A 13,102-nucleotide genomic window follows, 5' to 3' on the forward strand; every position below is an offset into this window, starting at 1 on the left:
TAAAGCAATTATTACAATCTGAATTTTAAAAATAGAACTAATCAATGTTTTCATAAATTATTCTGTTGCATTTTAATAAAAAGTATACTATTCAGCGGTGGGCTGCAACTGGTTTAACAACCAGTTCGGCAAGTGCACATGCCTAATGTGTGTTTTGCGTGCATGCGCAGCACTCAAAAAACACCAATTTTAACCTCAACAGCTTACCTTCTAATACAGCTCTGGTAAGTAGAACAACTGAGATGTGGAAATCCACTGTGCTGCACGAATCAGCTGAGCTGAGAAAGACAGAAATATAGGACAGGATAGGGCAGGCACGGGTGGGTGGGGCCAGCTGATGGTCAGAACTACTGGTTCGCTAGAACTGGTCCGAAGCACCGGCAGCCCACCACTGATACGACTGAAATACTTTTTGAACCTAACATGCTATTGCCATACATCGCCAACTTATTTATTTCTTAAATAAATAAAGTTATGCTAATAAATGGCTTTGGAAGTGAGAATAGTCTTTAGAAGGAGGCTAAGTGTAGTGCTATTGGAATGGAGTATATAACACTTGACTGATAGATAAGAAATTCCATGGTCTCAAAATGCCATAAAACTTATAGAAGAATAAGAAAAATATCATTTCTAGAATCAAAAACCATGGAAGCAAATTAATTCTTAAAACATAAAATAAATAACAAAAACAGATTTCCTTACTTTTTTTTTATTATATTATTAAACTTGTATGTAGCACAATTCCCAAAAACTCTGGTATCCAGAGAAGTGGAACAGCTGCAACTGGAATTGTTTAGAACTTTGGATCCAGAGGAAAACAATTAGATTCAGTTCATCTATAAACTGACTATAAGCTGAGGACTCCTGGTTCTGCAAAGCCTCTATTGTGAGTCTGTAACACTTGATGTTACTCTCCGTCAAGATCAACTCCTGTATCTTTTTAGCACTATTTATCCAGGAACCTTTTTATTGCTATTAATCTGTAGATACATCCCGAGTATAGTCCTATACTTTGTGTTTTTTTCAAAGGGGATATCTCCAAGAAATATGAAAATCCACTAACTGCAGAACCTATACAGAGTATGAAAACAGGCATATTAGTATAACAATTCCAGTCATTCTCCTTTCAGCATTGGATAAGTGTACATGAATATTTTTGTTTAAAATTTGCATTGATCATTTCAGGACTCAAAAGCTTATTATCATCTTTTGAATCAAATTGCACCCAAACAAGGCAACAGTGGAGAAACAGCCATTGCCATCGATTTTTCAGGGTTTAATGTAAGTGTTTCATTAAGCCTTTCAGATTATAAACACTGGCTAGGTTGGAGAGTTATAGCATTTCTACTAAACGTATCTAACAGATTTGTTGAATAGATAATTAACCAGTATGAGTGAATGGATAATTAACGATATGATACTTTTAAGTCAATGGTTTTTTAAAAAAAGAGAATAGATTGTTTTATATAATCTGACCAAATAATGAGTCTTAATGGGGGATACTTTGAGATTTGAGCTAGAATATGCTTCAAATATAAAGTTGAAGATTTATTTCAATTTATTTTTGGGTCAAGTTTATATGATAGTTATGACTTTTTTTTACCATTACATAGTCTTAGATTATACTGATTATTCAGATCTGATCTAATCTGTTTTCAAACTCTGAGATTGAAAAATCTCCAAAACAGTCAAATGACTTAAATCTGAGAAAGACATGACTGCTTAAATTAATCAAACATTATGCTTTGAGTGTGCTTCCATAACTTTAGAGGCACCTGTTTTGAAACATTTATAAAACCTCAGTCACTTAACAAGTAGAAAATGAGAAAATAAAGGAAAACAAAACATATACGTGTTAGTATTCTCAGTAAAACTCTGCTTGGAATATAACAGCAAAGTATGTTACCCTTTCCCCATTATATAGGCTGCTTTTCTTTTTTCATAATAATATGTTTTTGACTACCGTATTGTGTTTGCTTAGCAAAGTCTGTTCTTAAAGATTAAGAAACCCCTGAGAATGTTATTTTGCCAATTGTTTCCTTTAGATCAGGGGTCCCCAACCACCGGGCCGCGGACTGGTACTGGTCCATGAATCACTTTGCACCGGGCCGCAAAGAAAATAAAAATAAAAAATAAAATAAAAATGGCGGCTTTCTTCGCCTTCGGTGAATGCTGCTGGGATCAGGGATCAAGGACACAAATGAAAGAAGGGGAGGGAGGAAGCAACCAAAGCCTGTCCTACTCTCTGGCTCAGTGGCTTCGGTTTCCTCCCGCCTCGTTCCTCTCTCAGTCGCTCTCTCACTCCTCCACCAGCCCAGGAAGAAACTGCTTCAAAGAAGCCGGCAGGGTGGCTTTTCCTGTCGGCGCAGCTCCCCGAGCGCCCGTTCACCCCCACCCTGCCGCCAATCAATCCAGGTTCAATCCAGTGCTCCGTTCTGCCTGCCTGCCTGCCTGCCTTCGTTTCTGGTTGTTTCGGAGCAGCTTCGGCTGAGAATAATAACTATTCGCCTCTTTTACTCAGCCGAAGCTGCTCCGAAACAACCAGAAACGCAGGCAGGCAGGCAGGCAGGCAGAACGGAGCACTGGATTGAACTGCACGCGGGCAGCGGGGTGGAGGTGAACGGGCGCTTTGGAGGAGCTGCGCCAACAGGAAAAGCCACCCTGCCAGCTTCTTTGAAGCAGTTTCTTCCTGAGCTGGTGGAGGAGCGAGAGAGCGACTGAGAGAGGAACAAGGCAGACACCTGAGGGATGAGGCTGAGGGAGGGAGGGAGACACCTGAGGGATGAGGCTGAGGGAGGCAGGGCCGAGAGGCAGGGCTTCTCAGCCGTCCTGCAGGGACTTGTCCTGAGCCGCGGAGACAGCCGTGGGCCGCCGCCGCCCAGCGCTCAGTTTTGAAGGCGCTCCTCAGCCAGGCGCAGTTCCTGAATCTGCAGCTGAAACCCTCCGTTTTAAATGTCCCAATAGAAGAGAATATCTGTCGCTCAGGGTTGCAATGAGGAGGCATTGGCGCTCCCTGAACTTGGTGGTTTGCTGGCAGACGTTTTATTACCCGACTAGGTAACAACATCAGATGTTACCTAGTCAGGTAATGAAACGTCTGCAAGCAAACCACCAAACTCGACTCCCCGGTCCTTGAAAAAGTGTTTCTGCGTGAAACTGGTCCCTGGTACAAAAAAGGTTGGGGACCACTGCTTTAGATCTTCTGAGGGAAAAGTATGATAGATTGCTATAACTGGTCCAAAGCACAGATTCTAAATGCATTTAAATGCAATCAGGAATCATGCAAAAACAGGATTTTCTTTCCAAACAATTTCTGGTTTGCTTCTGTATCTAGAATTTTATGTCTAATGCAAAAATGGATGCATATATTTTATTTTAAATTTGCAATTCATTTTCCCCAGGAACCAAATGATTTGAGGAGGGCTGAATATATGCTTCAACAAGCAGATAAATTGGGTTGCAAACAGTTTGTGACACCTACAGATGTGGTTACAGGCAACCCTAAACTTAATTTAGCCTTTGTTGCAAACCTCTTTAATACATACCCTGCCCTGGAGAAGCCTAAAAACAATTCTTATGATTTCAGTTTATTAGAAGGTAAGTAACTTCAATATATACTAATTGAGATATTAGAGAAAGACCTATTTGTATTTGGTTGTTTATTATTTCTTAATTTAAATAATCTAATGGGGGTATTGTTTGCTTGTTTATTTAATAGTGTACTTGCATGTTGCCTCTCCTTTAATGGCTTAGGACATCTTAGAGCAATACAATTATAACAGCAACAGTTTAGTTAAAACAAATGCTAAACCAGATTAAAAGATTTGACTATGATTTGAGCTCCTTTTTAAATTGTAGAGTGAAGTGCTGCCAAATTCTAGCCAGCTGAGTTTCTAGACTGTCTTCAAAAACATCCCATAAAGATTTTCTTCTTCACTTATGGACGTGATTTATCAACCAAAGTTGATAAATCATCTCTTGATTTTATTAATGGTCCTGGATTTAAAAGGGATTCCCTGAATGTAAATCTGATCCTTAATGGAAAATGTACACTTTTCAGAGCAGGCATTTTTCCCAAATGCTGGAATTCACCTAAATCACTACCAACTCCATCTTGTCTATGGGAAGTTTCTTTAACATCAAGTCCCTTGTTGTTCTCTAACATAAATAATTCTATTATTTCATTGAAAGTTTAGTTCATAGTGTTTTCTCCAACCATGCTCAAGCTACATAATTTTACATGATTTGGGGGGTGGGGGGAAGGGGAGATATGCTAGTTTCAATTCAGAACTATGGGGTAAAATTGGAACACAGATACCTATAAATCTAATTGCACAAGGCAGTTAAGAATGGAAAAGATTTCCCCAATACAGGTAGTCCTCAACTTACAACCATTTTTAGTGACCATTTGAAGTTACAATGGCACTAAAAAAGTGGCATGACTGTTTTTTACACTTTTGACAATTGTAGCTGTTAGGAATATAAGTCACCTAACAGGTATTTGGGTTGGAAATATATAAACCAGGATAGACATTTTAATACTGTCTCTTTAAGAGAATCCTAAAAGTGTAATTGGATGTGGTTTCTCAAACGGCCATAAGATAGAGCGAGAAACCTGGGTTGTTTAGTCTTAGTCTCAGAAGAGAGTGTGTTTCAGTGAGTCTCTTTTTCCTTCTGTTGGAGAGTTTTGCCATTCTTCCTAATTGACTGCTATATTTGGATTTGATGTAAGTCTGATACTGAACTGTTTATGACACTGGACTTTGTTATTGGATTATCCCTGGACTGACTGATTTACCTGTGAATGACTTTGGACTGCTTGTTTTGAACTTTACTTAAAAGTTTCTGGAAGTAAAAACCTACACCAACTGTACAGTGTATCTGTGTGCTGTGTGTGTATATTATTCAAACACTTCTCTCTATACATCTCCCTGTATGCACTCATTCTCCTAACGGGGAATTACCTCAACAGTAGCATGCCCATGATCATGTAATAAAAATGTGAACGCTTGGCAACTGAGATGTATTTATGATAGTTGCAGTATTTGGGGCTCATGTGACCTACTGACAAGCAAAGTAAATGGGGAGGTGAGATTCACTTAACAATCATTTTTAAGTTAACTGCAGTGATTCACTTAACAACTATGGCTAAAAGGTAGTAAAATGGGCTAAAGCTCACTTAATAATTCTCTTGCTTTGCAATGGAAATTTTGGTCTCAATCATGGTTATAAGGAAAGGACTACCTGTATAATTGAAGTTCCTCTGCTTTTTTGAATAAGAAACACGTTTCTGGAGATAGGATTTGTGGATGGGAAGGAGTTCAAATCATATCTAGATCTTGGATCTTAAATTGTTTTTTTAGGAGTTAAGCCCACCCAAATAGTGAAATTAGGATAGTGCTCATAATATTACATTTAATAACTTTCCAATCTTTCCTCATAAAATGCAGATTTGACTCCTCCTACTGTAGGTACTGTATTTAGTTGGGGGCTTTTGGCTTGTAAAATTATATTTTGAAATCTGTTTTCCCTTTCATTCTATTATTGTTATGACTGCCACCTTTGTAACTGTCCTGCTTTTGTGACATATTAGTGTTTTTCTTTTAATATGCCATTACAGCTGTGGAAAAATATTAGTAATAGACATTGATTTTAGTCATATAAAATGCCAGATTAACTTTACTTGAATTCATAATTGAGTTCTTGGGAGTCATGATATGAAACCTCACACATGTGAATGAAAAGATAAAGTTGTCAAAAGTGAAAATTCTCTTCCCAAAATTCAACTATTTGTTCAAGGCATGTATCAGCTAGAAGCTTTCCAAGAGCTTCCAGTAGAATAAAAACAAGAAAGTTTCCTGCCTCAGGCTTATAAAAGAAAATTATGGAGAAAAAGCCAGGCAAACATAAAAAATTAAACATAGTCCTTAAGATATATAGTAATTATCACAAACTGTTATAATAAAGTTAGAAGTTGCTAGTAGTGTTATCACTATGAACTGGAATGCAAACATTTCAAAGATAGGACAGAAAAATATGTCATCCTATATTCCTCTTAGGACAGCCTATTGAAACAATTGCTGGATAATTCTTGAAGAACACAAGGACTTTTCCTCATAGTATGCTGATATATATATCTACAGTCCTTACTGTATCTTGGCAGAAATTTAAGCGATATAATTTGTGCCATTCCATTAGATAAACCCTATTTTGTGTGATAAGACTGGAGATTACATGCTGTTCTTATATTTTTACAGGTAGTTCTCAGTTAACAACCAGAATTTGGATTAGAATTTCCATCGCTAAGCAATTTAATCATAAAGTGTGATATCATGTGACTGTATTGCTTAGCCACAGTGATCCTCTTAGTACCCATTGCCATCATTAAACAAATCCTACCCAGTCCTTAAATAAGGACCCATCCCAATCCAAAATATTGCTAAGTTGGTACCTCTCAGCCCTGAGCCTCAGGGTAAGACTGCCTCCTCTTGAACTCCCCCCAGCTCCCTATCTCCCTCCATCTCTATACTTTTTGGCCATCAGCACTCTGCTAACTCTGCTGCCCTTCATCTACTGGCCTTCTCATCCTGAGCTGATCTTCACCATTTTCTTCCTGCTGCTGCTGAGAAGAATGACCAGGCTGGATGATGAACTCGGAGTGGCAGGGCCAGCAGAGCACAGGTTGTCAGGACTGATAGAGCAAGGTTGTGCAGAGATACATGGGAGGCACCATGTGCAAGAAGCCTGGCATGGGTCTGGGAGGGGAGTGCATGAGAGGTGCTGTTCAGGTCTGCAAGGGTGCCCAAGAGGTGTCAAACAGGTTGGAAGGGTGCCAGCCCAGTACAAACAGAGTTGGGCTGGGGGAGGATGTGTGGGTTGGTGACATAACCCAGTGACTTGACTTTCTGGGGAAGCCAGCAGGAAAGATTGCAAATGATGATGACATGATTGCAAGACACTTGGCAAGCAGTTGTAAATGTGAACTGGTTGCCAATTACCCAGGTTGACATCATGTGACAATGGGGTTGGTGGAATGGCTGGAACTCCAAGGACTGGTTGTAACTATCATTGGTTCAGTGCTTGGAAACATGGAAACTTGGAAACATGACTGGCCATACAGTTATAATTTGAGGACTACCTGTAAACCCATTTTAGTTTTATTATGAAAATATTCAAATCATATTAGAAATTATACAGTAAGAGTAAAAGATAGACAAAATTAATTGTGTTTTGATCAGCAATACTGAGAGCTGCATGACTATAAAACCTAATGGAGAAATATATCTTATCATGCATAGCAGCCATGCTTAAGGATGGCTTGGTTTATTTTCCTTGCAAAATGAATGTTGAAGTTACTCCTATTTTTATAACTGAAATTAAACATTCAGCATTTTTCTATTTTGAGAAAGTGAAAAATAATCAGCATAATTGATCATATCCGTTTCTGATCTCTACGTATTGCTGCACAACATTATGATTACAGAAGAAAAGTGTCACAAGGCATGTTATTACCATGTTCCAGTTTGTGTTGGTTATCTATTATTTATACCTATTCCAAGGAAAGCAAACATGTATATTCTCAAGAAGGTACCTATTAAACACTGAACAAGAATGAAAGGAGTTATAGTGATGGTAGGTGGTTAAAAAGAAGTTTAAGAATTTGATTTTAGAGTGGCATATTAAATATAACCTTTATTTTTTTTTACTTTCACAGTTCTTTCAGTCAGAATTGATTTTTTCAGCATGCATGTTATTTTCTGCATTATTTAGCATGAAGTTTTAATTTTTATTGTGAGCTTGCCAAATATACCCTTTAGCATCCCTTCTTTCTATAATTATCTTGGAAGCATGTTAATTCACTCTGAAGTACTCAAAATATATTTCAATTAGAGATTGAAATACCTTTTGAAACAAATCTTAATCATTAACCCAAACATATAATTTGATGGATGGTCTTGTACATAACCATGAAACTGAACTAACTGTTGTGGACACAAATACTGTTTTTGCTATTGCTATGCTCAGTAAGTATCCTTTTTATAGTTTTGATTTAATTTAGATTTGTTTATTCTTCGCCCATTTATATATCTTTCCATTTTATGATAGCATTCTTCCTCTCCTGCTTTGTGATACCATTCCTTCTATTTGCGATTCAATAGTTTTTTAAAAAAAAACAGACCAAAAATCAAAGTATAATTAAATTATTATCTTTCTACTGTAGGTGAAAGTAAGGAAGAAAGAACATTTAGAAACTGGATGAATTCATTGGGTGTAACTCCTTATATTAATCACTTATACAGGTAAAAAAATAAAATCCTTATGTAGTTTTTACCCTGAGCAAAGCTTGCTCACTTAAAGTATGCCGAAAAATATCTATGGTCTTAAGTGTTTTAGATTGTTCCTTTGTTTCAAAGATTTGATATAAAATTACATGCGGTAATGCAGTAGTGCCAACTTCAATCACATTTTCTTCCTAATATACCTGTGCTGAATCATTTAAGCTTTTTTGAATTAATGTTTATTTTCTACCTTCATCCAAGGGCAAGGTTGTTCTATCTGGCTCAAAACTGTTGCCAGTTTGGGCAGTGTTATTTTTATGTATATTGATGATTTGAATATGTCACTAGAAGCTATTGGAGAGTTGAACTGGTCGCTGGAGTGCAAAGTTGTTGGTTTTTTTACAGCTGTCAATTCTAGGAGCAATTTGAGAGTACACATTGCATGTTCTTTCTGATCCACCTCTTGAACAAGTATTATTTGTTTGTTTGTTTGTTTGTTTGTTTGTTTGTTTATTTATTTAATATTGCCGCCTATTCGCCCATTGCGACTCGAGGTGGCTTACACAATGTAAGTATAATTTACACAGTACAATTTTCTGAATGTAATAATAATAATACAATAATCCAGTTTATGATTATATTGCATTCCATTGGATTCCCCCTAAAAGTATCAGTGATAACCCAATATGAAACAGTTCAAACCTGTTGGGCCTGACGAAGTAGGAAGGATCCTTATGACTGTGAGCTTAACCACTTTCTTATGAGACTCATGCACCCCCATAATTAGCTAAGGTTGCTGGAGGGGATGGGATGAGTGATAAGTGAATGAGTTTTAGCTGGAATAAATTTATCCTTGAGACAAGGTTTTTCTTTTTCTTCACTTTTTAAGGTGTTGATTTGCCCTTTCCTTAAAAAAGCCATCACTGGATCACATTATACAGGACAACCTCCAACCAAGATCAGACCTCCCTGTTTAAGGGAAGCTCATGGTGAAAGTGGTCACACAGCAGGTTCAGTCAGGATCCAGGCCTGGACATGTTTCTGGGCACAGAAATGGCATTGATTGTGCTTTTGGATGATCTCTGATGGGAGCAGATGGAGGTAGTGCATCCTTCCTGGCTCTTCTTGCCCTCTCAACATCTTTTGATACTTTTAATCACAGTACCTTTCTGGATCAGCTCCAAGGATTGGGAGTCACACAATATTGGGCTGGTTCTCTTCCATCCTATGGGCCAGCATTAGTTGCTATTGATTGGCAGTGAAAGGTCCTACCCATGACCATTGCAGAATTCAGAACTCTCCCCATTGCTATTTTAACATCTACAGGAAACTGCTGAGTGAGATCATTTGTTGCCATGAGATGATTATTCATCTCTGACTCTGGCAAATTAAGCAGTGCTGTTGATGTCTTGCTCTGGTGCCTGGCGGCTGTGAGACTGAATGGGAAACAAAAAAACTAAATTGTTTTGGGTCTTCAGGATCTGGTATCTGAAGTTCCTTCTGTTTTCATGACTTTTGCTCGAGGAGTAATGCAGGCTAGGAGGGCCTTTGCACAATTTTGTGTTGTGTACATGTTCTGGGACTGTGAGGTTCTGCTCACCTCCCAAATGAACTACTTTAATATGGTGTACATGATGCTGTCCTTGAAGAATACTCAAAAGCTTCAGCTGGTGCAAAATGCAGTGGCATGAGAAAGTTACCATTTCAGACAAAAGAAAGATTGTCTAAAATGGTATAGGTTTCCTGCTTGAACAGGGGATTGGACTAGAAGACCAACTCTGTTATTCTGTTATGTGTGCCTTTAGAAGAACATATACCACACATCTTCTCCATGAGTTGCATTGATTATTAGTTCACTTACAGATGCAATTCAAGATGCTGTTTTTGACCTTTAAAGCCCTATGTGGCATTGGGAAGGGTTATTTGAGGTATTGCCTCTCCTCAGTTATATTTGTTTATCCCATTATGTGCTATCCTGCTCACTCACACATAACAGTGGTTTAGTGGGTTTATTAATATTCCCCAACAATTCCCTTCACAAAATCCCCAGAACTGTCCCAATTGAATCCAGCCAAAAGCAGACAGATGTTAGTCCACAGATCAATGGCCAATGAGTCCACAAGCCACTTGAAAGTTTCCCAAACAAGATAAACCGACCAGGCAAAATTAAATCAAAGTGAAGGTAGGTGTCAATCTAAAACAAGGCAAAAATACAATGACCAGGAAACACACAGATACAAAATGAACACATTGTTCACAGCATCATCACCATCTGTCTGCTATCTGCTAAATAGTCAGCTTCTGGTACAGTCCATCAAGAAAGGCAAGGCTGCCTCCTAAAGAGTAATTGGGCTGACCTTTGTTGCTCCTGCCTTTTCTCTGCCATATGTGTTCTCTGATCAGGTGCAGAAGGCAGTTCTTTCTTCAAATTGGCTGTAGCTGTGTGCTTTCCCCACCTGAAGCCTCAGGGCTGTTCTGCTACAGCTGTGGTTCAGCCAAATCCCAATGGCTGCTTGACCAACTCCCCTCCAAGAGTGCCTGGAACTGATTCCTCCTCCTCCTCCAAACGGACATCTGGAGAGGTATCTCAGGTAGTGTCCAGAGGAGTCATCAGACTTTAGATCTGACAGGAAACACATGTTGAGCATGCCATCGGCTAAGAGTTTCCATCTGATGGGATCTAGGAAGGTGCCTTTTCTGCCTGGTTACCTACCTGTCCTTTGGAACATCATCCAACCTGAGGTGAGATTGGCCCCAAACCATATGCCCTTCTGGAAAGCTCTCAAAACATGTATTTTTTCATCAAGGCTGGGCACATAATTGTATGAGGGAATGACTTTGGAAATGAGAACAGATACAGCCTTGGGAACAATCAAATAAAAGTGGAAGCGAAATATATTAAAGATCCGCCCAACTTATTAGGTGAATAGACACCATGGGAAGATTTGTACTTTAGTCTGGCAAGAATCTGTTAATGTAGCCCTACAGTAAAATAAAATAAACTCATCTAGTATTTCCTATCTGGGCCACTCTCTGGGAGTACTGTCAATCTGTGAGGCTGACAAGTGATCTTTTGGCAACAGGGAGCCCACACATTGGTTGCATCATGTATAACATTTTGAATTCAATCTTCTTGGAATCTTGTTTTTATGCTTAATTATTTAGGTGTTTAAGTGGTTTTAAAATAAGGTGTATTTGTTTGTTTCATAGTACGTCACCCAAAGTCACCCTGTGTGAGATGAGCTGCTGTATAAATGTGATAAATAACAATATTACAATATGTGTTATCATTATAGTATATTGTGGGATTGTTGAATACAAACTAATAAATTAGCATACCAGATTACACAAAGTATCAAGATCTGAAAATCAAAGTTGAAAGATTATGGTATAAATCATCCATAGTGGTCTCATTGGTTATAGGCACATTGCACGCTATACCAAAAAATCTTAATGGCATTTAGTAAATCTGTTCATTGACAAAATTTCAATCTATTAATTACAAAGTATACACTGCTTGGATCTGCACCTATACTATGCTCAATATAACACCTTAGGTTCTTGGGAAGAACTGTGTATGAAAGCCAACACCAGCTAAAGATCTGGCAGCTCTGAGATCACATTGTTGTGTACATAATAATAATTGGAAGAACTGCAAATAATAGCATTTGCCTGCAAGCAAGAACTGGTGGGACTATAAAACAGAGAAATTGAAAATGAAGAATTTAAAGTGCTCTGAGAGTTTAGAATTCAAACCGACAGACACCTGCCACATAACATCCCAGACTTAGTTGTTGATAAGAGAGACAAAGTCTCAATAGTGAACATGGCAATACTTGAAGACAACAGATTAGAAGAAAAAGAACTGGAGAAAATAACAAAATACAAAGACATAGAAATAGAAATAGAACAACTGTAGTAAAAGAAAGGAAAGGTAGTACCATAGTAACAGGTTCCTTAAATACAATCTAAAAACAATTGGAGCACCACTTGAACACCATCAGCATTGACAAATTTATTGTCAGTCAATTGCAAAAGGCAGCTTTACTTGGAACAGCTTACATCATGCAACAATACTGCTAACACCATCAAACATCCATTGGGTTTGGGATTAACCCTAGCAGAGTATTGCGCAGTAGTAAGCGGAAGGGCCCCAGAGTATACACACTGAACACAAACACTGTTTATAGTTTAAATAGTTTTAATCCATTTAGAGTTTAAAGCATTGTCATTCAGTCCATTAAGTCATTCACAGTATTTCCATCAGTAAGACTCACTAGTATAGTCCAAGTTGAGTCCTTGCAATATCTTTATCAGCCGATAAAGATTCTCTCCTCGTGCCTCTCCAGAGGAACAACGCTGGATATTCAGCAAGAAGTTCAAACAGTAGAACAGTAGAATTACGAATAAATCAGCAAACAGTAGCAGACAGGAACTCACAGTTAGTCACAGTAAGACACAGTTAGGGTAAGACACGCAGTAAGACACAGTTAGTGCAGTAAGTTTTTACAGCTTCTAGCTCCTTATATTGTAACTTCTAACGCACCCTTAAGGCTAATTGCCTGCAGCATTGTGCTTAAAGTGATAGCCAAACCATGATATCTAAGTTTTATATATTTATTCACCCAAACCATATTTGATCAATGTTATACCTAACATCCATATCTACCTATCTCATATCCCTGGGAAAGACTTGATAGGTGGATTAAAATGCCAAATCCAGTATAAACATCTGGCTGACTGCAACCAATCATAATAATACTTTAAAATAGCATTGTGAGTTGTGAATGATTTTAGTAAATAATTTAAATGGGAAATTTAAA

The 13,102-nt window shown here is 38.1% G+C and overlaps 1 protein-coding gene across 6 annotated transcripts in view; it reads left to right on the forward strand.

Moving 5' to 3' along the window:
- The window catches only part of PLS1 (plastin 1), a 69,940-nt gene that overhangs the window by 46,249 nt on the left and 10,589 nt on the right, over positions 1 to 13,102 (forward strand). For all 6 annotated transcript variants that reach the window (XM_087965113.1, XM_087965114.1, XM_087965118.1 and 3 more), the window contains 3 exons: positions 1,186 to 1,281; positions 3,402 to 3,597; positions 8,222 to 8,300. In XM_087965113.1, coding sequence (XP_087821239.1) covers positions 1,186 to 1,281; positions 3,402 to 3,597; positions 8,222 to 8,300 — 371 coding nt within the window. The remainder of the gene's footprint in view (positions 1 to 1,185; positions 1,282 to 3,401; positions 3,598 to 8,221; positions 8,301 to 13,102) is intronic.

This window comes from Notechis scutatus, chromosome 4 (assembly GCF_049901735.1).
Source record: "Notechis scutatus isolate UNSWTSFEM ecotype Mainland chromosome 4, rNotScu1.2, whole genome shotgun sequence".
NCBI lineage: Eukaryota > Metazoa > Chordata > Lepidosauria > Squamata > Elapidae > Notechis > Notechis scutatus.